Source organism: Balaenoptera physalus (assembly GCF_965194825.1).
Source record: "Balaenoptera physalus genome assembly, chromosome: 8".
Taxonomy (NCBI): Eukaryota; Metazoa; Chordata; class Mammalia; order Artiodactyla; family Balaenopteridae; genus Balaenoptera; species Balaenoptera physalus.
The window spans coordinates 16,251,679-16,279,514 of record NC_138887.1 but is presented as its reverse complement, the minus strand read 5'-3'; the positions used below and the strand labels follow the sequence as shown (position 1 = coordinate 16,279,514).

Below are 27,836 nucleotides of genomic sequence, written 5' to 3'. Positions count from 1 at the left end.
GGCTGTGTTGGGTCTTCATTTCTGTGCGAGGGCTTTCTCTAGTTGCGGCGAGCGGGGGCCACTCTTCATCGCGGTGCGCGGGCCTCTCACTATCGTGGCCTCTCTTGTTGCGGAGCACAGGCTCCAGACGCACAGGCTCAGTAGTTGTGGCTCACGGGCCCAGTTGCTCCGTGGCATGTGGGATCTTCCCAGACCAGGGCTCGAACCCGTGTCCCCTGTGTTGGCAGGCGGATTCTCAACCACTGCACCCCCAGGGAAGCCCTGCTGGTGGGATTTTAAAATGGAGTAGACGCTCTGGAAAACAGCCTGGCAGTTCCTCAAAGGTAAACAGAGTGAAAATACACCCAGCAATTTGACTCTTAGATATATACACAAAAGAAATAAAAACATGTATACAACTATTCACAGAAGCATTATTCCATAGCATAACAGCCTCAAAATGGAAACAACCCAAATGTCAACCAACTGATAGATGGATAAATAAAAATAAGATGTAGTATATCCATACAATGGAATGTTCCTCAGCAAAAAGAAAGGAATGCAGTTCTGATACATGCTACAACATGGAAGTACCTTGAAAGTAAAAAGAAGCCATTTACAAAAGGCCACATATTAAATGATTACATTTACATGAAATATCCAGAATAAGCAAATCCACAGAGACAAAAAGTAGATTAGTAATTGGAAGAGGGGTAAATGGGGAGTGATTGCTAATGGGTAGGAGGTTTCTTTTTGGGGTGATGAAATGTTCTAAAGTTGATTGTGAATATACTAAAAAACAATGATTTCTACACTTGAAATGGGTGAATTATATTTTAATACAGCTGATTTTAAAAAGTATAGAAATAAAAATTCCCACACTACAAAGGTTATCAGTGAATACCTTGAGAGCCTAGTGAAAACTAAGGTTAAGATTAGATGGCTCTTGTAAAGCAATTATACTCCAATAAAGATGTTAAAAAAAAAAAAAAGATTAGATGGCTCAGTTAAATAGATCTACGAAGTTCAATGAAGAAAATACTATAGTTACAGGAGCAAAACAATGATAATATAAAAGAACTAAAAATGAAATATCACTGTGCCAAAAACAAAGAACAAAATTTAAACATCAAAGTGAAAATATAACACTAGAAGACTGGAAACAAAAATAATATGCTGCTCATCTTGGCCTGACAGCACAGAATAGAATCTGTCCAACACCTCAGCTAAGTGGATCACCCTGTTTCTCTCCAGCACCACTCCTGTCATAAACTTCTCGGGGAAAATAATTTCAAACTTACAAAATGTTACAAAAATAAAAATAGTGCAAGGAACACCCATTTATGCTTTACTCAGATTTACCTATTGTTAACATTTTATCTCATCTGCTTTATTATTCGTAGTCTTTCCTTCTCTTTCACACACACATACACACACACACACACACACACACACACGTATATGCATATTTTTTTTCTGAATCATACATACATTATGGCCCTTTGCCCCATTTCAGTGGATATTTCCTAAGCATAGCACTATTCTTTTACGAAACCTCAGTTCAGTCATCAACTTCATAAATTTACATTGTTAACAATACTTTTATCTGGCATCTGCCATGTTTCCAAAAAGTTCTGGTTTCTTTTAGTGGGAAGTGGTATTAGAGACCAAGATCTGGGCCCTAGGTGTGCTCACTGCTACTTACTCCTGTAAAAACTCTTAATCAATTCAATATTTATGTAGATGATTGCTTCAATACCCTGGACTCTTACTTAGCTCCTTGTCTTCTTCCCCTTCAAGTTATAAAAACTATATAGTGAATTCCCATATACTGATAACCTAGACTTCACAATTAACACTCTACAATTTGTTTTATATCACATACCTATCACCTATCTTCAACTCATTTTATATTTTTGATTCATTTCAAAATAAGTTTTAGACATCAGTATACCTAACCCCAAAACACTTAAGCAGTGTATAATTAACTGGAATTCAATATTTACTTCTGGTTTTTTTTTTTTTTTTACTTTTAAGGTAAAATTTATATGTGATGAAATGCAGACATGAAGTGTACAATTCACTGAGATTTGGTAAAATGCTTTACTTGTGTAACGCTAACCACATCACTCCAGAAAGGTCCTCCATCCCACTTCCCACTCAACCCCACTCTTCTGGTTTGATAAGTCTTGGCTTTTAAGTGGGGCTACATTCACAGACAATATGGAAAGATATTTTTAACGAGTTCCAAAGACAGTATTTCACATATTATTCAGTCTTTTACCAGCTCCTGCTGCCTCCTGCTGTGTTCTTCTTGGGAAAAAATTTTTATTTTTGCTCACACATATTTTCAAAACCACTAAAAGTAAGGCACAATTTATTTTTTCTAACATTTTATTATGAACACTTAAAGACTTGTACAGTGAACACCCATATACTGACCACCTAGATTCTATAATAACATTTTATAACACTTGCTTATGTTATCCATCCCTCTATCCATTTTATTTTTTTTATATATAATTTATTTTATTTATTTATTTTTGGCTGTGTTGGGTCTTCATTGCTGTGCGCGGGCTTTCTCTAGTTGTGGTGAGCAGGGGCTACTTTTCGTTGCGGTGCACGAGCTTCTCATTGCAGTGGCTTCTCCTGTTGTGGAGCATGGGCTCTAGGCACAGGGGCTTCAGTAGTTGTGGCAGGTGGGCTTAGTAGTTGTGGCTCACAGGCTCTAGAGCACAGGCTCAGTAGTTGTGGCGCACGGGCTTAGCTGCTCCGCGGCATGTGGGATCTTCCCAGACCAGGGATCGAACCCATGTCCCCTGCATTGGCAGGTGGATTCTCAACCACTGCGCCACCAGGGAAGCCCCAATTTTATATTTTTGATGCATCTCAAAATAACTTGAAGACATCACTTTGTTACCAATGACTTCATCTCACTGATTAGTTTTGTCTATTCTATATCTTTACATAAAGTTTTTTTGGGTATATGAGAATGTAAAGCTTTCTTCACTCAGCATAAGGTTACTGGTTTTCACCCATGTTTGTTCCTTTTTATTGCTGTGTGATATTCCATTGTATGAATTTATCTGAGTTCGTTTTACCCATTCTCCTATTGTTCCTAGAATGTCTGCAATAAAATGAACACTAGACTTAGGAATCTAGACTTTTCTCTACCACTTGCTAGCTGAGTAACTTGTGGCTTCGATTTCTTTATCTGTAACATGAAACTAACAACATAGTCAATACCAAAGTATGCTTTGTAAACTGTAAAATGCCTTAGCAATGTAAGGCATTACCTTTTTTTTTTGGCTGCACGGCTTGCAGGATCTTAATTCCCCGACCAAGGATGGAACCTGTGCCCCCTGCAGTGGAAGTGCAGAGTCTTAATCACTGGACCACCAGGAAAGCCCCAAGGCATTACCATTTTTATCTCCAGACAATTCTATGTCTGGTTCTCATTTTCTTCTCACTTCTCCTTTGCTTCGTCCTCTCCCCTACAATCCACTCCTCCAAGCTCCACCTATCTCAGTACTGGCGAGGGACTATAAGCACAGACTAGGACCGAGGAACTGGAACCAAAAGCCACTGAAACTATCTAGAGGTACAGGCTAAATTATTTTGGCTCCTTTTTGGTTAGGGTAACAAAGCATCTTGCACAGAGTAGGCATTCTCTATTTCAGAAGCCTCCACCCATCTTCAGCCATTTTAACTTTTACTGTTTCAAGCTATTTCCTTCATTTGATCTCCTTAAAACTTACTTTTCACGAATTCACATGCACGTTCAGCAAGTAGAAGATGCTCATTAGGTATCTGTTGAATGACTGAAGGGCCAGAATGATGGTTTCTCATTGCTGCTTTTTCAAAGTCCACCTTATTTGAGATGAATAAAATTGTATGGAGGTGCAAAAACACAGTTTTGGCTGTGAAGCATTAGGAACTAGGGAACTAGAAAGGTAAAAGCAGTAAGAGATTCAATATTCTAAACTATGAGAAATGTATATACTGGTGCATCACGTTACACTATTTAATATAGCCTGGAAAGATGTCAGAAAGCAAAAGAGCAGCATTTGAGTTTTAAAACACACACACACACACACACACACACACAAAGAAAGGAACTCCAAAGGCTAAAGGAATCCTTAATAATTAAAATGGTTCCTATGTGCAAACAACAAGACTTACTATTCCTTTTTAAGTTTAATTATCTGAAGAAAGTATTTTTCACAAATTCTAATTCTGTACATCTGCTCACTAGGAACTTTGTGTGAATTCAATGCATGAGAAACGACTGAGATTAAAGTCCTGAAACGATGATAAGTTATACTGTTAACATGAAGAATGTTTTTATATAATTTTTAATTTGTAGATGAAATGACTCCAAGATCGCCCTAACATCACAGCTGAGGGCTACAAGTAAAAGAAATAAAACTGATGATTCAAGAGATGAGTTGGATGAGAGCTTTAAATTTCTATTCAGATAATCTACTGAAAATTACTTTTGGGGAAATTATAAAGTTGGTGATTTAGAAGAATGTCTAAAAAGAACAAGAAAATATATGATGGATTAGTTATGAGTTACATACGGTTAAGTTACTTTCCAGATATTATTGAAATACCACTAGTGTTCTATTTATCCGTAGTTTCCATTACTGCTAAGGAAATGTCAAGGGTACAGGATAACTCCTTTCTATATGGATTTGGTCACAATTCTTCTAAATATTTCTTTGCAATCATATGTAAAACAAACGAGGAGAAAAGTATGTATTAGAATTTCATAGGTTTAAAACAGAACAATGCGAAATGTATACTAATCTACAATGCTTCCTGAATAAAAACAAGTCAAAACATTTTTATATGAAATCAGATATTTTAACAAAAACTTTGAAATAAGCTCTGATGAACCTTCAGTTATGGTTATATCTATGCTTATTTTTCTGAAAGTGGTGAGTGTATTTGGATTACAATTACCAAATTTTAAAATGTAATGTCAAATTTATATTAGAACAAATTCTTTTGATCTAATGCATGCTTTTTATCCAATTTTGGAGTTCACAGCGAAAAAAAAAATTACACGCAAAAGGCAAAGTATTATCAATGTTGTTATTCTAATGGAGTGTATAAAGGGCAAATAGCTAACTCTCCGATTGTCACCCCACCCCCGCCCACACACACAGACGACATCAGTAATCAACTGTGGCCCTGTTATGGCCTCGTAACACAGTGCTCCAGGTAGTGACTACAAATCTCTTAGACACAGGAGATGAAATCTATTTGTAATCCCTGAGTGATGTCATATGAGTTTTCCTGGACATCTGGGCTAATGATTCTAAGTGTATTCTATGGTTCACCTAAACGCTTTATAAGTCAAGAGACGCTGATACGCAATATATTCCAAGAGCCTCAAAACTGCTGTATCCTTTCATAACCCACTATCAGAAATGCATCCTAAGAAAATAGTAAAGCTATATGCACAAGGATAATGTTACTTATAAAACAGAGAAATTGGAAAATACTACACGTCTAAGAATAAGAGAATAGTTGGGTATATGAAACAAGTCACATGCTGGAACAAACAACAATGGGAGGTGCTTACGTTATAGTGTTAACTGTAAAAAAACAAACAGAAGAAAGCAGATTTGTCTGTGCAGCAGTTTTGTCTCAGAAAAAAAACTGGAAAGAAATAAAGCAAAAATATTAAAAAATAGTGTGAAGCATTACATAATATGCAAAATTACCAGAATACTAGTAAAAAGCACTGTAGAATTCCATACAATCTAAAAGGTTCATTTGTAGAACACACTTAGAAATTGTTATACAAGATAATTTCCTCCATTATAAAAATGAAAGATGTACAATTCCATCCCTGAAAGATTTAAGATAATATGAGAAAATAAACTGCTTTGGTAACTGTTTACTTCCCCAAAAGAAGATTTTTGGAAAAGATAATCTCTTTTTATCTACTAATCTGTGACACAGATTAAAATAACTGATTTTTATTTATATTTACTTATCAAATGCTTTCATCATAGGTTACCTGGTTTAGAGTAAATAAAAGAATTATAATTAAATATCACTTAGCTTATTATAACATGCCAATTAATCGCATTAAAAATATATACACACACACATTCACAATTAAATTACTATCTAACATCCCTAATACTAAATACAGTTGGTAATACATTAGAAATTGAATTGTATTTGAAATTCAGACATAGGGATGTTTCTGCAAATGTATATAGCAGAGGACAAATCCACAGGTTTACACAGCGGTTCTTCATTTTCCTGGCATGTCAACCTAACTAAACTTCCCTGACAAATAAAATTAATTTTCTTAGGTGCTAAAACTATCAGAAAATATTTTCACGAAAATCTTGCTACACTGTATGTCAATACTTTTCTGGTTTCATAAATAAGACACACTGAACTTATACCTTAAGAAGTAAAATTCTACTTAACCTTTGTATATGTTCACTAGTGAGTGGTGTTTTTGTGCTATTACACATCTTTATTTTAAAAGTAATTCTATCAGAGCTTCGTAGGGTATATATCGCTGCTTGCCCCTTCACTCATTAAACAGCTTTAGGTTACCATATCTTATGAAATTTTGTGTTTCCTTTTCCTTTTTCTTTAAATTTTGATGATTTTAAGAATCCTAATCTTATTCTTAAGGTGTCAGTCTCCTCTTTTTGATCTTATCTCCCCTCATCTTGGTCTAACTTGCTGCAAAGTGGGAAGCTAGAGTACTAACCACATGCAAGCTAGGAGACCTCCCCATAAATTAAGTTTATACTTTAGTGCATGGACACTGTGACATCAATTCTAGAAGTTCAAAGGATGTTTTTAGTTCTTTCCTGGTTCTTATTTATATTTCAGACTGTTGAATTTGTCAAATATTTGATTACTTGATAAAAAAAGAGGTGTTACTACATATTTGTCTAACTAAAAATAAGGACAGGTACATTCAACTACAGAATAGATTCAATGGCAAAGTTACATCTTGACATCAGACTAAACCTTCACACAGATCTGATATCAAAGAGATGACAACTTGAGATGGGTTCCCTTTTGGCCAATTAACATATAACTAAAAAGCTTGAAAGCAAATCTTGTTTACAGACAAGAGGTGAGTAAAACCAGCACACAGGAATCAAATATAGCTTTGTAATTCAAAGCTGTATTGCTGAGACAACCTGTATTACTGTTAGAAGACCCTTTTATCAGCCTACCTTTCTCATCAACCTCCTCTAGATCTTTTCCCAAGCTCCTGCCCTTTATGTCAAAAACTCCACCTGGCACATGGGATTTGGTAACTACAGTGGGTAGGGAAGGCAAACACAATTTGCTAGGAATGGATCACTTGGAGTTTTTACTTTTTTTTTCTTCAAAGAACCTTACGCTTTTGAACAACAGATGGAGTTTCCACCTACCCATGACTGATCACTGGCTCATAAAACACTGGCCTTGTTAATTTAATTTAGAGTCATAAGTCTGTATATTAATTCTTTGAAGGAGAGAGAACGGTTCATTGTCAGGTATACTGACCTTTTCCCATTTTCCAATAATGAATACTAAGACTAATTTATTAATCAACAGGAAAACTCTTTGCATATACATATATTATAGAGAATAAGACCCCTTTGACTCAAGGTAATTTAGGTTTCGTACAGATTGAATTTCAAACCACAGAATTTCCAAAAGAAATAAGTTTATTACCCTTAGGGATACAGACAAACTAAAATCTCAGACTCCCACTATAAAGGCCTAAGCTAGTCAATAAAATTTTAAAAAATAATTAGTAGTTTATACATTTGTATGTAGACTAGTACTTTCACAGTTTTTGAGATATAAATTCTAATGCAATTAAACCTATAATCTTGTATGCATTATTAATTTTCATAGCAAAGAAGTTCTTTATATATAGTCTAAAGGTAACTTTCAATTTAACTAGTCTTAATAATATAAAATTATTGGGTTGGGCAAAAAGTTCGTTTGGGTTTTTCTGTAACATCTTATAGAAAAACCCGAACGAACTTTTTGGCCAACCCAATATATTATTGAGCTCCAAGCTAATGAGGCTCTCTCTAAAAATTAATCTTAATAGCATTGTTTATAATGTCAAACCAGAAAAAAAAAAAAAAGGTTAATTACCTGATTGAGAGCAATGATTATCTAAACTACAAATTTATTTCGCAAAATCTGGCAATGTCATTCTATGTTTGTGTTTGCCACAAATGACTATGATTGTCTGAGAAGTCTTTTTCTTTTTTTAACATCTTTATTGGAGTATAATTGCTTTACAATGGTATGTTAGTTTCTGCTGTATCACAAAGTGAATCAGCTATACATATACATTCATCCCCATATCTCCTCCCTCCTGCGTCTTGAGAAGTCTTAAGGAAGTAGTTCTGCCATTCTGCGGTGGCCTGATTGACCTCCTTAACCCTATAACTTCCCATTCTGATAGTGGATTTGTCAATTTCTCTGTGAAATTCCATCCACTTTGTCTTCTTGGTCTGAGGCTATGTCGTAAGGTGTATCATAATTCTTATACCTTCCTAGTAAATTGTTCTTGTTCTCATTTTATGACCACCCTCTTCCCAATCCCTAATAATACTTTTTTGCTTTAGAGTCTATTTTGCCTGCTGTTAAATATAGTTATATCAGCTTTTGTCTAATTACTATTTGCCTGAAATATTTTTTCTCCAGTCTTTTACTTTCATTCTTTATATGTCCTTATGTTCTAGGTATATCACACAAAGCTAAATTTAATTATTAGTTCTATCCAACTTGAGAAATGTCACTGGCCAGTTTAGTCTATTTACATTTACTGTGATCAATGATATATTTGGAATCCACCTTACTATGAACTTTTTATATGATTTTTTTTTGCTTCTTTTTATTCTGTTTACCTTTCAACTTTTTACTGAACTGGTACCTTTTTTTTTTTTAACCCATTATCCCCAACAATTAACTTAGAATTTATACATTCTATTTCTATTCTTTCACTGGCCATAATTAAACTGTTAAAATTCACACTCAACTTAAGTCAAAGTATCTACGGCTTTACAGTCCTCCTGAATAACACAAGCATTTTAGAATGGTTTCAAACTCCTTATCCCTTCCTCATTGTAAGCTTTAACGTGGACTTGTATTTTAGGGTTATTTTTTTGTTTGCATGTCCCAAACTAGTCATTATTATTTCTTATTTTATGCAACTAAGGCTTAGAATTACCAACATATTTACCAATTGTTTGTGCTTACTATTCCTTTTTGCATTTCAATCCTTCCTGTAGAGTTAGATTTCCTCCTTCAGTGTTCAACCATGAAAGGGCTTCCCTCTCACTCAGAGTGAAGGCCAAAGCCCTCACTACCATCCTGCAAGGGCTGGCATGATCTAGAGTTGAGGTTAGAGTTTCAAGGATATTAGAGGGGCTCACAGGAATTCTAGGAAAGCCAGAGCATTTAGTCAGTCTCTAGTCTCCCAGTATCCAGGAATCCGGGCATATAAGCAAGGCTGAAAAGGCAGAGTGCTTAGAACTTGAGGCCCTGGGCAGAAGGTGCCACTTCCCTGTGATATAACCAAAGTCTATAACTAAAACTGCTTCAAACATCTACCAGACTTCTGTTGGCTTTTAAGCCACTTGTACCTGCCTCCTCAGCCCCACTGATTGTGATCAATCCCTTTGGCTGCTAATTAAATTCTTTCTTCTGTTTAAAACGCGTATCGTAAAAAGTGAAACAGAGCTAACTGGAAAGTATAAACTGAAAAACAAAAGTTCTCCCTGCACATCCTTAGTCCAATCCTCCAGGGTCATACACTAACACTTTCTTGTGGTCTTCTATTTAAAAAAGGAAAAGGAAACAGAAAAGTCTTTACAAAACAGCATTCATTTTATATATCTATCTTATTTACAGGTGGGACTACTAAATGTAATACTTTCACCTTCTTTTTCTAGCCTAATAATATACCTTGAGACTTTTCCAAATGAGCACACAGAAATCTTCACAAGACTACAAAGTATTTCTCTCACTGATCTGTAACTAAACTCCAAACTATTACTATTTTCTTGAAGCGTTTTATTATGCTTAAGAAAGGAAGGAAGAGGATCTAAACTCCCCGGAGTGCAATATTCCTTGTCATTACTGTTACTCGTTGAAGGTCATTAGAATGATTACAGTTAGAAATTAGATTTCCCAACTAAATAGGGTTCTTGGCAAAGATAGGGTTTATATACGTTTTGAATTAACAGAAGTGAAACACCTATATGCGAAGTGAAATAAATCAAAGACAAATACTGTATGATATAATTTATATGTGGAATCTCAAAAATACAACAAACTAGTGAATGTAACAAAAAAGAAGCAGACTCACAGATACAGAGAACAAATTAATAGTTACCAGTGGGGGTGAGGGGCAATATAGGTGTAGGGGATTAGGAGGTACAAACTATAAGGTATAAAATAATCTACAAGGATATATTGTACAACATGGGGAATAGGCTTCCTTATTATGAGGGTATAGAAGCTCTCAAATTTCATCCCTTTTTGGGAATTCACTTTTTTTATCCTGTGATGCCCTAATGCACATACACAATATTAAAAAATTAATAAATTTGTATTCTTTTTCTCCTGTTAACTTGCCTATTGTCAGTTTATTTCATAGACCCAGCCATCAAACCTAGAAGGGTGGAGGGAAAGTCTTTCTTCCCCTACATGTACACTGATTTTACAAAAGTCACATATAATTCTAGAACAGGCTTTTGGCTTCATTGATTTTTCTCTATTGGTTTTGTTTTCAACTTGAGTGATTTCTGCTCTCACCTTTATTATTTCCTTCTGTAAACTGCTATGCGGCGGGGGTGGGGGGCTTCCCTAGTGGCACAGTGCTTAAGAATTTGCCTGCCAATGCAGAGGACATGTGTTTGAGCCCTGGTCTGGGAAGATGCCACATGCCACGGAGCAACTAAGCCCGTGTGCCACAAATATTGAGCCTGAGCTCTAGAGCCTGCGAGTCAAACTACTGAGCCTGTGTGCCACAACTACTGAAGCCCACGTGCCTAGAGCCCGTGCTCTGCAACAAGAGAAGCCACCACAGTGAGAAGCCCGCGCACCGCAACAAAGACCCAATGCAGCCATAAATTAACTAATTAATTAAATAATTAATTAAATTAGGGGAAAACAAAAAGAATCCGCCTGCCGATGCAGGGGACACAGGTTCAAGCCCTGGTCCGGGAAGATCCCACATGCCGTGGAGCAACTAAGCCCATGCGCCACAACTACTGAACCTGTGCTCTAGAGCCCCCGAGCCTCAACTGCCTGAGCCCACGCACCACAACTACTGAACCCACGCGCCTAGAGCTCGTGTTCCACAACAAGAGAAGCCACCACAATGAGAAGCCTGTGCACTGCAACAAAGAGTAGGCCCCGCTCAATGCAACTAGAAAAAGCTCACGTGCAGCAATGAAGACCCAACACAGCCAAAAAAAATTATAAATAAAATTAAAAAAGAAAATTAAACTGCTATGGATTTAATTTGTCTTCTTTTGCCCTAGTTTCTTGAGGTGGAATATTTGAACAGTAATTGGGGACCTTTTTTTTTTTTGCCCCCCATATAAGCATTTAATGCTATGTATTTCCCTAAACTAACTGCATCCCAGGAAGTTTGCTATGGTATATTCTCATGTTTATTTAATTCAAAATATATTTTTACATTTCCCTTTTGACCCAGAGATTATTTGAAAGTATGTTATTTAATTTCCAAATATTTGAGAGATTTTCCAGATATTTTTCAGTTACTTTGAGGGGAGGGGTCACAGACCTCTTTGAAACCTGTTACATTTTTCCAGAAAAAACTCATATAAAATAACATTTTATAATTTCCTGGGGTTCACAGATCCCCTGAAAAGCCTTCACAGAACTCCTAGATTAGCAATTCCTACCCTAAGACATTGAAAAACGATTTTTAAAAAAGGTTGTCCACAAAGGAGAAAGAAGATTTTCTGGAGCCCTATCACACAGAGAACACTTTCCATATGTACCATTTTTTTAGGTATGTCTCAGAAAATAATCTAAATTGGCACAAGTTCATACTAGTGAGTTTAGTAAAAGTTGGCTGCCAAAAAGTTAGCTGCTATGTGCTTGATATAGTAAAGGGAAAAGACAATCAATAATTTCTAAGATGCAAATGAGTTCTTTTATACTCAAATGCAGTGAATTTTAGTTTGCATCCTAATTTTTAAAAGAAAGTGTCTTTTTGTCATTTTTTTCAAATCAAGACTGCTGTTTTTCTGCTGATAAGAGAGAGCAGGAGCACACAATCTACAGGTAGACAGCGATGCATTTTCAGCTTTTCAGCACCTTGAAGTTACAAATATGTCATAAAATTCAGAAGAAATACGAGAACTAGCCTAGTCCCTTGAAAGCTCTCAGAGGCTCCTCTGTGAAAATTGTCTTCCTCTATGGTTACTCCGTTTGTCCCCGTTGCCTGGGGGTTTTATAGTTGCCCTTTCAACCATGCCTCCCTCCCGACCACTACCACCACAGTTCTGCAATTCAAAATCACGTCTAATGCTGGTGGCTCAGAGATCCCATCACACTGGATATTATAAGAGCCAATCCCTGAGTGTGTTTTGGCTTTGGTTCCATTTGCAAGGCCATCTTGCCTTGTGTCGCACTAGGCTGATACCTATGGCAGCCCTAGGAGGTAAACATAGGTTTTCTTTCTATTTTATTTGTAAGTGTAGCTATATCTTTGTCATTTTACGTATTTGTATGACTGTGCGTACTAGGGAATAGGGTACTCTGAGTGAATCACAGCCTAACCCTGACTAAATGCTGCCAACTTTCTCTCCTAGAAACATACTTTAAAATAGTATAATTTTTAAGTATACATTAGAGAATTAAATTATATTCCTATACCTTGAAACAGGGATAAGATTATACCTTCTTGATCACTAAGATGCTTGAAAAGATATAAAAGCTCTATAGTTTTAAGATCACTTCCAATTCCAGTAAAAATGGACCAGGTAATTCAGACTAATCCTGTCAATGGCAACATCTAGAAAAGCTGTATTATATATTTTAAAAACCTTCATGGTATCAAAGTGCTAACATGGCAGTGAAAACTCATGGGGGCCTGATCCAAATGCCCAGGTTTCTTTTCAAGTCTCTAATTACTTCTTGTACTTTCTGGAGTTGACATGGAAAATTGTATTTGTTTTATTTGTTCACATTCTGAAATAAAGGAAGAAATAAATGAAAGTATATTTTGTAATGAAAGACATAAGGAAAAATAGGAGAGGGGAAAAATTAATATTATATGCTTGTGGTAATGTAAACAAGTTTAGGACAACAAAGATTCAAGAATACAATATATGATAAGGGAACAAAATATATGTCATCAAATAAGGCCATACAGAAAAAGGCTCATAATTTTTAAAAGTAAATTAACATTAATTAAAATCATTAAGTAAATTATCATAGTAATGAATTTCTAACTTCTTTGGGCTATGAAGCTGATAGTCATATGCCATAAAAATTTCATACACACTTAGGAGTAAATATTTGCAAATCATGTATCCATACAACTCAACAGCCAAAAACCAGTCTGATTGAAAGATGGGCAGAGGATCTGAAAAGACATTTTTCAAAGAAGATACCCAGATGGCAAACAGGTACATTAAAAAGTGCTCAACATCACTAATCATCAGGGAACTGCAAATCAAAACCATAAAGAGGTATCACTTCACATCTGTTAAAGTGGCTGGTAAGAAAAAGATAAGAAATAACAAGCACTGGTGAGGATGTGGAGAAAAGGGAATCCTGTGCACTGATGGTGAGAATGTAAACTGGTACAGCCACTGTGGAAAACAGTATGGAGGTTCCTCAAGAAATTAAAAACAGAGCTACCATACGATTCAGCAATCTGAAGAAAATGCAATCACTATCTGGAAAAGATATATGCACCCCTATGTTCACTGAAGCATTATTTACACTAGCCAAGATGTGGAAACAACCTAAGGGTCCATGGCAAATGAATGGATAAAGAAAATGTGGTGTATATGTATAATGGAATATTATTCAGCCACAAAAAAAGAAGGAAATCCTGCCATTTGTGACAACATGGATGGACCTTGAGGGCATTATGCTAAGTAAAATAAGTCAGATAGAGGAAAACAAAAGCCCTTTGATTTCACTTATATGTAGAATCTAAAAAACAAAACAAAACAAACTCATAGATACAAGAGAACAGATTGGTGGCTGCTAGAGGTGAGGGGTAAGGGGTGGAGGAAATGGGTGAAGATGGTCAAAAGGTACAAAATTCCAGTTATAAGACAGTAAGTCCAGGGATGTAATGTACAGCAGGGGGACTACAGCTAACAATACCGTATTGTATATTTGAAAGTTGCTAAAAGAGAAAATCTTAAAAGTTCTCATCACAAGAAAAAAAAAAAGTTAGGTTGTGCACCTGAAACTAATATAATGTTATGTATCAATTATATCCCAATACATATATACAAACAAATATTTTAAAAACTTAATACACACTATTAGGATTCAAGTAGGGAGATTAGGGCATTGGGAATTAAAAAGAAAAGCTCATTAACTCTCTTTTTCTGTTGCCAAGTTCCCAACTTGGCTTTGTGACAGACGGCACAATTGGCCCCAATCCTTCATCTCTTTCTGCAGCCATATTCTTTGCTACTTAATATTGCACTGTGGCTGGGTTGCTTTGGTGAGCCAGACTTACGGGGCTATTTTCTCTCTTGTGCCTCTGCCTTCACAGTGAGATCAAGGTCAGAATAGCCTGCTGCAGGATTAGAGACATGAAGAACAGAGTATTAACTATGGTTAAAGCCAGCCTAGATCAGCAGCTAGCCTGGTATGGAGTAAACCCAGCCAAAGTCAGCAAAGTCACCTAGCTGCCCCTCACAGGCCCCAAGACGTATAAGCAATAAATGCTTATTGCATGCAACTCAGATTTTGTAGCTATTATACAACAATTTTCTGGCAACAGTTAAACAGACTTTCACAGACTTTAACTGATGACTGCATTTTTAACTTTCTGCTGAAAATATTTCCTAATTACAACATCATTATTTGACATTTCTCTGTGTCTTCACTATGGCCTACTGAATCTTAGACAGCATGACTACTTACTACTGACCTGAAACAGCCCCCAGAAAATCAAGCTCTTACGAGCCTGGGAAGCAAGTCAGAGAGCTGTCTTAACGAAAAGAAGGAGTGATCCTAAAATACACCAACATAAGAAGAGAGGTAAGAAAGGGTGGAAAGCTGTCTAAAGAATCAAGAGGGTAGGTAACCCAAGGGATCTGTGTATTTATTTGTATTACAGCTAAAGCGCGTTTGGTTCAAGAGAATCTACTGATACGTTTCCTCTGCTTGCGCCTAAAATAAAAACTCTTCCAAGCGATTTCATATTTTTAAAAAAATCTTCTACTTGAATGTTAATAACACAGGCTATTACCATATGATATTATATGAAGCAGTATCCAGGTAGACGACATCTAAATCTGCCTTAAACAATCCTTTTAAAACTAAAAAAGTTAAACTCCTATGTTTCCATATCATCATTTAAATATCACACATGCAGGTTTTCTTCCATTATAAGAATGTCAAGTCTCTAAACTACTTGTTAATTATACAAAGAATAAAGTGTATATTTACAAAGCTTTTAAAAAACCCTACGGTCGTCTAGAGCTACTGACCTCATCATACACAGCTACTGGCCTGCACTGAAGCTGAAACCTCCCCTTAAATGTCATCCTTATTATTGTTTCAAATGGTCTGCAACCTAATGAAATGCCAATCTACTTTTTCACAATTTATAACATTTGACATTTATACTGGGATTCTATATGTCATGCCCAGAAACCATCAGATAATAGTTATTATTAGAAAATGCCCTAACAATTTACCTTTTAAAAGGAATACTTACTAGTATTATTTGCCTATAATTTTGTTATCACAATAGTTTGTAAGCTTATATATTATCAAGGTATCACAATAATTCCCTTAGATAATAATACTTTAATTTTCTTTTAACATATAGAGAACAAGGAAAACACTGATTCAAATTTGTGATAGCAAGGTCTAGTGACATTTTCTACTAAAGTTCACATTTCAGAACTATACAAATTACCAATATATCACCATTATATAATCAATTTGTTCAATCACAAAATATTATGATATATACATCTATAGGTGTGTGTGTGTATTTGGAACATAAAATTCTACTTAGTAAATTAATTATAACTTCACAGCTGCTGTCAAGACAAATGAGTAAGAATTCTTAAATGAAGACAGTCTAAAAAAACACTGATCTCATTTTCACAAAAGAGCACCTTGGAAACATACTAAATTAAATACATGTTAAAGGAAGTAAACCCTAAGACTTATAACTCACATGTGCGAATTCAAGGCTAAATCCCTGTTATTTCTAAATTAACTCACTAAACCGTCTAAACATCTGCTACCATCTGAATGTTCGTACCCTCCGCCCATCAATTCATATGTTGAAACCTAATGCCCCAGGTGGTGGGAGTCTTTGGCAGCTGATTAGGTTATGAGGGCAGAGCACTCATGGATGGGATTAGTGCCCTTATAAGAGAGGCTTGAGAAGGCCCCCTTGCCCCTTCTACACTGTGAGCTTACAGAATAAAGACAGCCATCTATGAACCAAGAAAGGGGCTCTCACCAAATACCAAATCTGCTGATGCCTTGATCTTGGACTTGCCAGCCTCCAGAACTGTGAGAAATAAATTGCTGTTGTTTATAAGTCACCCAGTTTAGGGCATTTTGTTACAGTAGCCCGAATGGACTAAGACACTATCTGTTAAGAATAAAGAAGTAAATATACTATGCATGTATTAAAATAGCAGATATAGATCTCTATGTTATATTGTAAAGTGGGTAAGTAAATCACAAAACAATACTACTTAAGTAAAAAAGAAAGATGTATTTGTGTTGTGGTACAAGAGAGTTTTAAAGCTTGGTCTAGACTCAAATTGGAGTTTGAATGCTAGTTTCAAGACTTGCCTGCCGGCATTGCACTTTTAGCAGTCTATATCGGCCAGGCTACTAAGCTCTCTCAGCTTCAATTTCCACATTTTGTAGTGGCGGATTGATACTTCCATTTCAAGGGTTGTTGTGAGATAAATTAGATAATACATTTTAATGCCTTGGCACGATCCAAGCCACTATAGATGTTTAATAATGGTAGTTATTTTTATGGCCCTATCCTAACCTTAAAAAATGAATTCTCTGGTACCATTTAAGAGTCAGAAAGAAGGATGTAAGGATTTGTCCCTATAGAGCTTTAGGTTTTTATGACACAGAACTCTGGTGATTAATAACAAAGAAGACTTAGAAAAAAAAATACATGTGTAATGATAAAATAATTTCAGATTATTATAAGCAAATATATGTACTATGTATATAACTCATATATGTTATATTCTACTATATCCTAAGACATTCAAATAATAAGGTCGAAAAGAAAAACATATAGCTTTTTTAGGCATATGAAAGAATATATCCGAAAACACATAGTGAGTTTCGATGGCCATAAAGATGGTCCACACAAAGGATCAACCTGAGAAATCCTTTTACCATCCTTTCTCCTGATGTGAACTAAAGCTATAGTTAAGCATGCTAAAATGTTCTGATAGCAAAGAAACTTCCACAACTAACCTGTAGGAAAATAAATTTAGGATTCTGGAAAGCTGCTCATTCTACATTTCAAGTTTTGTATTTTCAGGTCGCCCTTTTAAAAAACACACTGTTGTTAAAATTCTAGCTTTCCTTTATTTCACAGCTTAAACATTCATTAATGATCTGATTTCTGTCACTTTTCAACCTTGTGGACTTGAGACTTAAACATCTCACCTATAAAAAGAATTCTCCCTTTACAGACATACCAAATTTCAAGTCAACATTTCCACTTACAGACAGAGTAGATATTCTACTTTAAAACGTGTTTCAATCTTGCTCTCACTAAAGATTTAACACTTGGCTATTTTCTTCTAAATGTTTTCAGTGAAGTAATTATAAAGGAAGAGGAATATGGCAAGATCAAAGAACAAAACTTGTCAAATTTAAAAACAGAGAGGAGTGGCAGAAATAGTGTTATTAATAGCCAAAAAACAAGAGATGAACATTAAAACGTTACTTGTCATTATTCAATAATATTTAAAATAATAAACATATGATGCTCTTTGAACTGTTATTTAATGCTTAGGCTTTCTTTAAACACTAAAATGAAAGTAGAAAAGTAAAACTACCTTAAAAAAAATTCACTTAAAAAAATTTTAATAAACTGTGAACAAGATGGCGGAGTAGAAGGACGTGCTCTCACTCCCTCTTGTGAGAATACCAGAATCACAACTAGCTGCTGGACAATCATTGACAGGCAGACACTGGAACTCACCAAAAAAGATACCCCACATCCAAAGACAAAGGAGAAGCCACAATGAGACGGTAGGAGGGGTGCAATCACAGCAAAATCAAATCCCATAACTGCTGGGTGGGTGACTCACAGACTGGAGAACACTTATACCACAGAAGTCCACCCACTGGAGTGAAGGTTCTGAGCCCCACGTCAGGCTTCCCAACCTGGGGCTCTGGCAACGGGAGGAGGAATTCCTAGAGAATCAGACTTTGAAGGCTAGTGGGAATTGACTGCAGGACTTCAACAGGACTGGGGGAAACACAGACTCCACTCTTGGAGGGCACACACAAAGTAGTGTGCACATCGGGACCCAGGGGAAGGAGCAATGACCCCAGGGAAGACTGAACCAGACCTACCTGCTAGTGTTGGAGGGTCTCCTGCAGAGGCAGGGGGTGGCTGTGGCTCACCGTGGGGACAAGGACACTAGCAGCTGAAGTTCTGGGAAGTACTCCTTGGCGTGAGCCCTCCCTGAGTCTGCCATTAGCCTCACCAAAGAGCCCAGATAGGCTCCACTGTTGGGTTGCCTCAGGCCAAACAACCAACAGGGAGGGAACCCAGCCCCACCCATCAGCAGTCAAGTGGATTAAAGCTTTACTGAGCTCTGCCCACCAGAGCAACACCAAGCTCTACCCACCACCAGTCCCTCCCATCAGGAAACCTGCACAAGCCTCTTAGATAGCCTCATCCACCAGAGGGCAGACAGCAGAAGCAAGAAGAACTACAATCCTGCAGCCTGTGGAACAAAAACCACATTCACAGAAAGACAGACAAGATGAAAAGGCAGAGGGCTATATACCAGATGAAGGAACAAGATAAAACCCCAGAAAAACAACTAAATGAAGTGGAGATAGGCAACCTTCCAGAAAAAGAATTCAGAATAACGACAGTGAAGATGATCCAGGACCTCGGAAAAACAATGGAGGCAAAGATCGAGAAGATGCAAGAAATGTTTAACAAAGACCTAGAAGAATTAAAGTACAAACAAACAGAGATGAACAATACAAAAACTGAAATGAAAACTACACTAGAAGGAATCAATAGCAGAATAATTGAGGCAGAAGAACGGATAAGTGACCTGGAAGACAGAATGGTGGAATTCACTGCTGTGGAACAGAATAAAGCAAAAAGAATGAAAGGAAATGAAGACAGCCTAAGAGACCTCTGGGACAACATTAAACGCAACAACATTCACATTATAGGGGACCCAGGAGGAGAAGAGAGAGAGAAAGGACCCAAGAAAATATTTGACGAGATTATAGTCGAAAACTTCCCTAACATGGGAAAGGAAATAGTCACCCAAGTTCAGGAAGCACAGCGAGACCCATACAGGATAAACCCAAGGAGAAACATGCCGAGACACATGGTAATCAAATTGGCAAAAATTAAAGACAAAGAAAAATTATTGAAAGCGGCAAGGAAAAATGACAAATAACATAAAAGGGAACTCCCATAAGGTTAACAGCTGATTTCTCAGCAGAAACTCTACAAGCCAGAAAGGAGTGGCATGATATACTTAAAGTGATGAAAGGGAAGAAGCTACAACCAAGATTACTCTACCCGGCAAGGATCTCATTCAGATTCGATGGAGAAATCAAATGCTTTACAGACAAGCAAAAGCTAAGAGAATTCAGCACCACCACACCAGCTCTACAACAAATGCTAAAGGAACTTCTCTAAGTGGGAAACACAAGAGAAGAAAAGGACCTACAAAAACAAACCCAAAACAATTAAGAAAATGGTAATAGGAACATACATCTTGATAATTACCTTAAATGTGAATGGATTAAATGCTCCAACCAAAAGACACAGGCTTGCTGAATGGATACAAAAACAAGACCTATATATATGTTGTCTACAAGAGACCCACTTCAGACCTAGGGACACATACAGACTGAAAGTGAGGGGATGGAAAAAGATATTCCATGCAAATGGAAATCAAAAGAAAGCTGGAGTAGCAATACTCATATCAGATAAAATAGACTTTAAAATAAAGAATGTTACAAGAGACAAGGAAGGACACTACACAATGATCAAGGGATCAATCCAAGAAGAAGATATAACAATTATAAATATGTATGCACCCAACATAGGAGCATCTCAATACATAAGGCAACTGCTAACAGCTGTAAAACAGGAAATCGACAGTAACACAATAATAGCGGGGGACTTTAACACCTCACTTACACCAATGGACAGATCATCCAAAATGAAAATAAAAAAGGAAACAGAAGCTTTAAATGACACAATAGACCAGATAGATTTAATTGATATTTATAGGACATTCCCTCCAAAAGCAGCAGATTACACTTTCTTCTCAAGTGCGCATGGAACATTCTCCAGGATGGATCACATCTTGGGTCACAAATCAAGCCTCAGTAAATTTAAGAAAAGTGAAATCATATCAAGCATCTTTTCTGACCACAATGCTATGAGATTAGAAATGAATTACATGGAAAAAAATGTAAAAAACACAAACACATGGAGGCTAAACAATACGTTACTAAATAACCAAGAGATCACTGAAGAAATCAAAGAGGAAATCAAAAAATACCTAGAGACAAATGACAATGAAAACACGACAATCCAAAACCTATGGGATACAGCAAAAGCAGTTCTAAGAGGGAAGTTTATAGCTATACAAGCCTACCTCAAGAAACAAGAAAAATCTCAAATAAATAATCTAACCTTACACCTAAAGGAACTAGAGACAGAAGAACAAACAAAACCCAAAGTGAGCAGAAGGAAAGAAATCACAAAGATCAGAGCAGAAATAACTGAAATAGAAACAAAGAAAACAATAGCAAAGATCAATAAAAATAAAAGCTGGTTCTTTGAGAAGATAAACAAAATTGATAAACCATTAGCCAGACTCATCAAGAAAAAGAGGGAGAGGACTCAAATCAAAAAAATTAGAAATGAAAAAGGAGAAGTTACAACAGACACCGCTGAAATACAAAGCATCCTAAGAGACTACTACAAGCAACTCTATGCCAATAAAATGGACAACCTGGAAGAAATGGACAATTTCTTAGAAAGGTATAACCTTCCAAGACTGAACCAGGAAGAAATAGAAAATATGAACAGACCAATCACAAGTAATGAAATTGAAACTGTGATTAAAAATCTTCCAACAAACAAAAGTCCAGGACCAGATGGCTTCACAGGTGAATTCTATCAAACATTTAGAGAAGAGCTAACACCCATCCTTCTCAAACTCTTCCAAAAAATTGCAGAGGAACGAACACTCCCAAACTCATTCTATGAGGCCACCATCACCCTGATAACAAATCCAGACAAAGATACTACAAAAAAAGAAAATTACAGACCAACATCACTGATGAATATAGATGCAAAAATCCTCAACAAAATACTAGCAAACAGAATCCAACAACACATTAAAAGGATCATACACCACGATCAAGTGGGATTTATCCCAGGGATGCAAGGATTCTTCAATATATGCATATCAATCAATGTGATACACCATATTAACAGACTGAAGGAGAAAAACCATATGATCATCTCAGTAGATGCAGAAAAAGCTTTTGACAAAATTCAACACCCATTTATGATAAAAACCCTCCAGAAACTAGGCATAGAGGGAACCTACCTCAACATAATAAAGGTCATATATGACAAACCCACAGCAAACATCATTCTCAATGGTGAAAAACTGAAAGCATTTCCCCTAAGATCAGGAACAAGACAAGGATGTCCATTCTCACCTCTATTATTCAACAGTTTTGGAAGTCCTAGCCTCAGCAATCAGAGAAGAAAAAGAAATAAAAGGAATACAAATTGGAAAAGAAGTAAAACTGTCACTGTTTGCAGATGACATGATACTATACATAGAGAATCCTAAAGATGCCACCAGAAAACTACTAGAGCTAATCAGTGAATCTGGTAAAGTTGCAGGATACAAAATTAATGCACAGAAATCTCTTGCATTCCTATACACTAATGATGAAAAATCTGAAAGAGAAATTAAGGAAACACTCCCATTTACCACTGCAACAAGAAGAATAAAATACCTAGGAATAAACCTACCTAGGGAGACAAAAGACCTGTATGCAGAGAACTATAAGACACTGATGAAAGAAATTAAAGATGATACCAACAGGTGGAGAGATATACCATGTTCTTGGATTGCAAGAATCAATATTGTGGAAATGACTATACTACCCAAAGCAATCTACAGATTCAATGCAATCCCTATCAAATTACCTATGGCATTTTTTACGGAAGTAGAACAAAAAATCTTAAAATTTATATGGAGACACAAAAGACCCCGAATAGCCAAAGCAGTCTTGAGGCAAAAAAACGGAGCTGGAGGAATCAGACTCCCTGACTTCAGACTATAGTACAAAGCTACAGTAATCAAGACAATATGGTACTGGCACAAAAACAGAAACATAGATCAATGGAACAGGATAGAAAGCCCAGAGGTAAACCCACTCACCTATGGTCAACTAATCTATGACAAAGGAGGCAAGGATATACAATGGAGAAAAGACAGTCTCTTCAATAAGTGATGCTGGGAAAACTGGACAGTTACATGTAAAAGAATGAAATTAGAACACTCCCTAACAACATACACAAAAATAAACTCAAAATGGAGTAGAGACCTAAATGTTTGACATAAAGCACAGCAAGATCTTTTTTGATCCACCTCCTAGAGTAATGGAAATAAAAACAAAAATAAACAAATGGGACCTAATGAAACTTCAAAGCTTTTGCACAGCAAAGGAAACCATAAACAAGACCAAAAGACAACCCTCAGAATGGGTGAAAATATTTGCAAACGAATCAACTGACAAACGATTAATCTCCAAAATATATAAACAGCTCATGCAGCTCGATATTAAAAAAACAAATGACCCAATCCAAAAATGGGCAGAAGACCTAAATAGACATTTCTCCAAAGAAGACATACAGATGGCCAAGAATCACATGAAAAGCTGCTCAACATCACTAATTATTAGAGAAATGCAAATCAAAACTACAATGAGGTATCACCTCACACCAGTTAGAATGGGCATCATCAGAAAATCTACAAACAACAAATGCTGGAGAGGGTGTGGAGAAAAGGAAACCCTCTTGCACTGTTGGTGGGCATGTAAACTGATACAGCCAATATGGAGAACAGTATGGAGGTTCCTTTAAAAACTAAAAATAGAATTACCATATGATTCAGGAATCCCACTACTGGGCATATACCCAGAGAAAACCACAATTCAAAAAGACACATGCACCGCAATGTTCATTGCAGCAGTATTTAAAATAGCCAGGTCATGGAAGCAACCTAAATGCCAATTGACAGAAGAATGGATAAAGAAGATGTGGTACATATATACAATGGAATATTACTCAGCCATAAAAAGGAACGAAATTGGGTCATTTGTTGAGACGTGAGTGGATCTAGAGACTGTTACACAGAGTGAAGTAAGTCAGAAAGAGAAAAACAAATACCGTATATTAACGCATATATGTGGAATCTAGAAAAATGGTACAGATGAACCGGTTTGCAGGGCAGAAACTGAGACACAGATGCAGAGAACAAACGTATGGACACCAAGGGGGGAAAGTGGTGGGGGGGTGATGGTCGTGGTGTTAATTGGGCGATTGGGATTGACATGTATACACTGATGTGTATAAAATGGATGACTAATAAGAACCTGCTGTATAAAAAAAAAATGTGATCATATGTATTCTATTGGAAAGAAGCAAAAATAGACCATGTTTACTGTCTAAAAAAAAAAAAAAATTTTAAGTCAGTGACTTTCTGTTACCTTTTAGCACTGTAGGATGATAGGCCTGGGTAATTTAGGGTCACAGACTATTTGACCAACAGCATCAATTCAATCCAATGTTTTTGGTATATTTTAATTTTGTTAAAGCCTTTTGCCGCCACTGCCTTAACTGAAGTCACATGTTACATTTACCACTGCCCCCGCCTGACACAGAAGAGTGATATATTTTCTATATATATGCTGGCTCTTCTTTATAATGTTGTTTTCAGGTGGGACTATCTCATAAGGATATTTTTTTCCTGACACTTTCAGTAATTACGCTGAACTCTACTGGAGATAATACCGAATTTCATTTATAGCAATAAACCATGTTTTTAAAAGTAATAAGTATCATAATAAAGCTTCTATAAAAAAAGTTTGAGAGAAAAATTAGTCATCTAATTACCTACAAAGAGCTTCCATGGTCTCTGTAGGGCCAGTTTTCAATAAACAAAGTTAAAAAAAAAAGATGCTTCTAAATTATTTGTCAAGGCTGCAAGAATAATTGAGTAGAAAATAGCACCATATTAATATGCAAACACAATGGAGCCATCCATTGGAACTGAAAGCAGGAAGGTCTCCTGAAATGACTGTTAGCACCAAGGATCATTTTATGCAAATTCCTTAAGTTCAATTTGTTACCAACCTACTCTAAAAATTATTCCAGAACCAGGTAGAACTACTAGGATATAGGTAAAGCCAGATTACAATTGACCCTTGAACAACATGGGTTTGAACTGGGAGGGTCCACTTACATGCGGATTTTTTTCAGTAGTAAATACTACAGTACTACATGATCCCACAGTTGGTTGACTCCACCGACGCGGAAGGGATGACAAGGAGATCCACGAATACGGAGAGCTGACTATCAATTATACATGGATTTTTGACTGCAGGGAGGGTAGGTGCTCCAACCCCCAAGTTGTTCAAGGGTCAACTGTACTTCATTTTATGATGTTTCAATTGGAGCAGTCAGGGAAGCCAAACAACAACAACAAAAAAACATGGTTGGCTATCCCTATAATGACAGTAGAGATACCACATTTTGGCACATTCTCTAAAATTAGTCCATCAATGACAGTTAAAGATGTACTAAAGCCTTACTCCTTGGATTTCAGTTAGCATACATATCTACTAGTTAAATATGTATGCTTAACTTTAAAACATTAATGTAGAGAATTAAGATTATGATTCAGGCATGCAGCTATTATTTTAAATATATGCAAACAGCTGTTTCGAAAAGAGTAATTTTGGAGCTAAACTTCCACAGTCTAGGGTTAGAACCTTTAGAAAGTAAATCAACATTTTTCTTTTACAGTTCTAAGCACTTCACTTCCTCCAATCATTTTCTGATGGTTCAAGTCAATTTCACACTAGGTAACAGCACATGAATGATATCTGGAGTGAGTGGTCTCATGACAGGAAATTTGATCAATTTGAAATAATTATACTTAAAAATATACATAATTTAGCCCATAAAGTGGCACATGCATTTTAAAAAAAGTCTTATAAAACCTGCCTGCATTTTGTAAGTGTAGCAATGGTAGGAGGGTCAATTTTTAAGAGGTAACATTTTTTTCTGGTTTAAATTCATAAGAAAGTTTCAAAAATTCACTATAAAATTTTCCAGTAAATTAATATTCAGTCAATTCAATATTTATAGTTAGTCAAGTATTGTGTAATTAGTAATTTTAAACAAAATCATGAAAGCTTACAGAAGGGATTATCACTTACCAGCTGCTCCGATTTTACACCATACAACTGGATGGTCTTTGAGACGTTTTTTGACACAGCTAATGTGAGGTCTGCATCAACAGCAGCTACATTTAGTTCACTAGAGAAAACAAAAACAGACTTTAATTATTAGCAACACAGTTCATCAACAAAGTAAAGAGCAACATATAAACCTAATCCCAATAAACAATGTGGTGATTTTTTTTATAGATTTCACTGGTTGCCTCCAAGAACTGATTGCACTGTTTCATTTTCCCTCCTAAATACAGCATTAGGAAAAAGTGCTCTAAGACTGCCTGGTTAATGACCAGTTTTTCATTAATAAAAGCACGTCATGTGTGAGTTCAGGCTGTGATTAAGAGAGTAAATTGTGTGCAGATTTTTCAAGTAGCACTCTTGTTAATACTGATAAGTGCAATTAGAGACACTGCATGTCACAGACATCTGCAAGGAAATGACAGCTCTTGAATGGAAATGGTGACCTTGGAAGGACAAAGGCTAAAAATATAAATTACAAGATACATAAAGATACTCAGTTTCTGCAGAAATTATGCCAATTCATGCTATGTTGATAAAATAGCTTTTTAAATATATCAAAAGCATAACAAGGATTTAACTTGAAATTTTAAAAATTTGGATTCTTAAAGTATTTCTTTGTCATGCTTATTTTCAACTTTAACATTGGATTAATTGGGACATTTGAGGTAATTGCAAAAAAAAAGTATTTACAAAGACCACGGGAAGTTAACTTTTTAAAAGTTAATTTTTAATTAAGAGTTAAAAATTGGATGAAAATGCATATACAAGTAGAAAGCAAGAAAGGTAATTATTGTCTCTCAAGTAGCAGAATAAACCTTGGCACTTACCAGGTTGCCTTTATGAAGAAAGTGAAGGACTTTAAAACAACATCAGTGCTTACTATGTGTGACAAAAATGCCCTTTCATATACCAGTGAGACATAATTTTATTAAAGTTCACTTTCACATTCTATTAAACAATGGCATAAGTATGCTTCTTCAAGTCCCACCTTACAATCGATCACAGCATTGTCAAACTGCACCGGGGAATGGGAGAGATACCTCTTTAACATGTCCATAAACAGGTAAAGAGATCAAGTTCAATCCATGACCAGTTTTGCCACTACCATATGAAACAAATAACGGAGACATTAGGGTATAATCATCTATAGTCAGGACTTTGGAAAGTCAAGATAACTGTGGAAAGATTTAGGATCAAGATGCTAGGCAATTTCGACGCTGTATTTAGATAGATACGCATATTATACCTGTGGCTTTTTAGTCGTACTCTCACGTGCCTCAGAATCACCATCTTCAAATTTGTCATCTAAAAGAATCTAGACTTTTATACCTTGGTTCTATATTGCCTAACTACTAATTTTACTCCTCAAAATGTTCACCTATAAATGTATAGACCTACTGTTATGACAACTTGTTATTACGACAGGAACTGAGATAGTCTCAACTGCAGATTAACCTGGGGGGTCAGTAAAGTGTCTAAAAGCAACAGTATAATACATCGTCCACAAACATTCAGGTGGCACCTCTGCTAGCGTATCTTCCCTTTTGAGAGTTTTAAAAGCTGTCACATTCACTTAGAAAGCTTAAAATAGCAAACGCAAGTAGACTAATCAGGATTATAATCCTTGTACACCATGAAGTACTTTCTGGATTTAAGATAAAAAAAAAGTTGATCTCCATGCTTTAGCTTCTCAATTTGTAAAATTATTTTTATATTAACTTTCCTATGTAATATTAGAAATTTACTATGGCATAAAGAATTAGGTTGTTTTACTTTGTATCCTTGACAAAATACAGAATAATGATAATTGACTATTTTTA

General features: G+C 36.0%; 1 protein-coding gene across 2 annotated transcripts in view; it reads right to left on the bottom strand.

Moving 5' to 3' along the window:
- COG5 (component of oligomeric golgi complex 5) overlaps positions 1-27,836 on the bottom strand; it is a 282,079-nt gene that overhangs the window by 39,982 nt on the left and 214,261 nt on the right. For both annotated transcript variants that reach the window (XM_082473463.1, XM_082473464.1), the window contains exon 14: positions 25,978-26,077. In XM_082473463.1, coding sequence (XP_082329589.1) covers positions 25,978-26,077 — 100 coding nt within the window. The remainder of the gene's footprint in view (positions 1-25,977; positions 26,078-27,836) is intronic.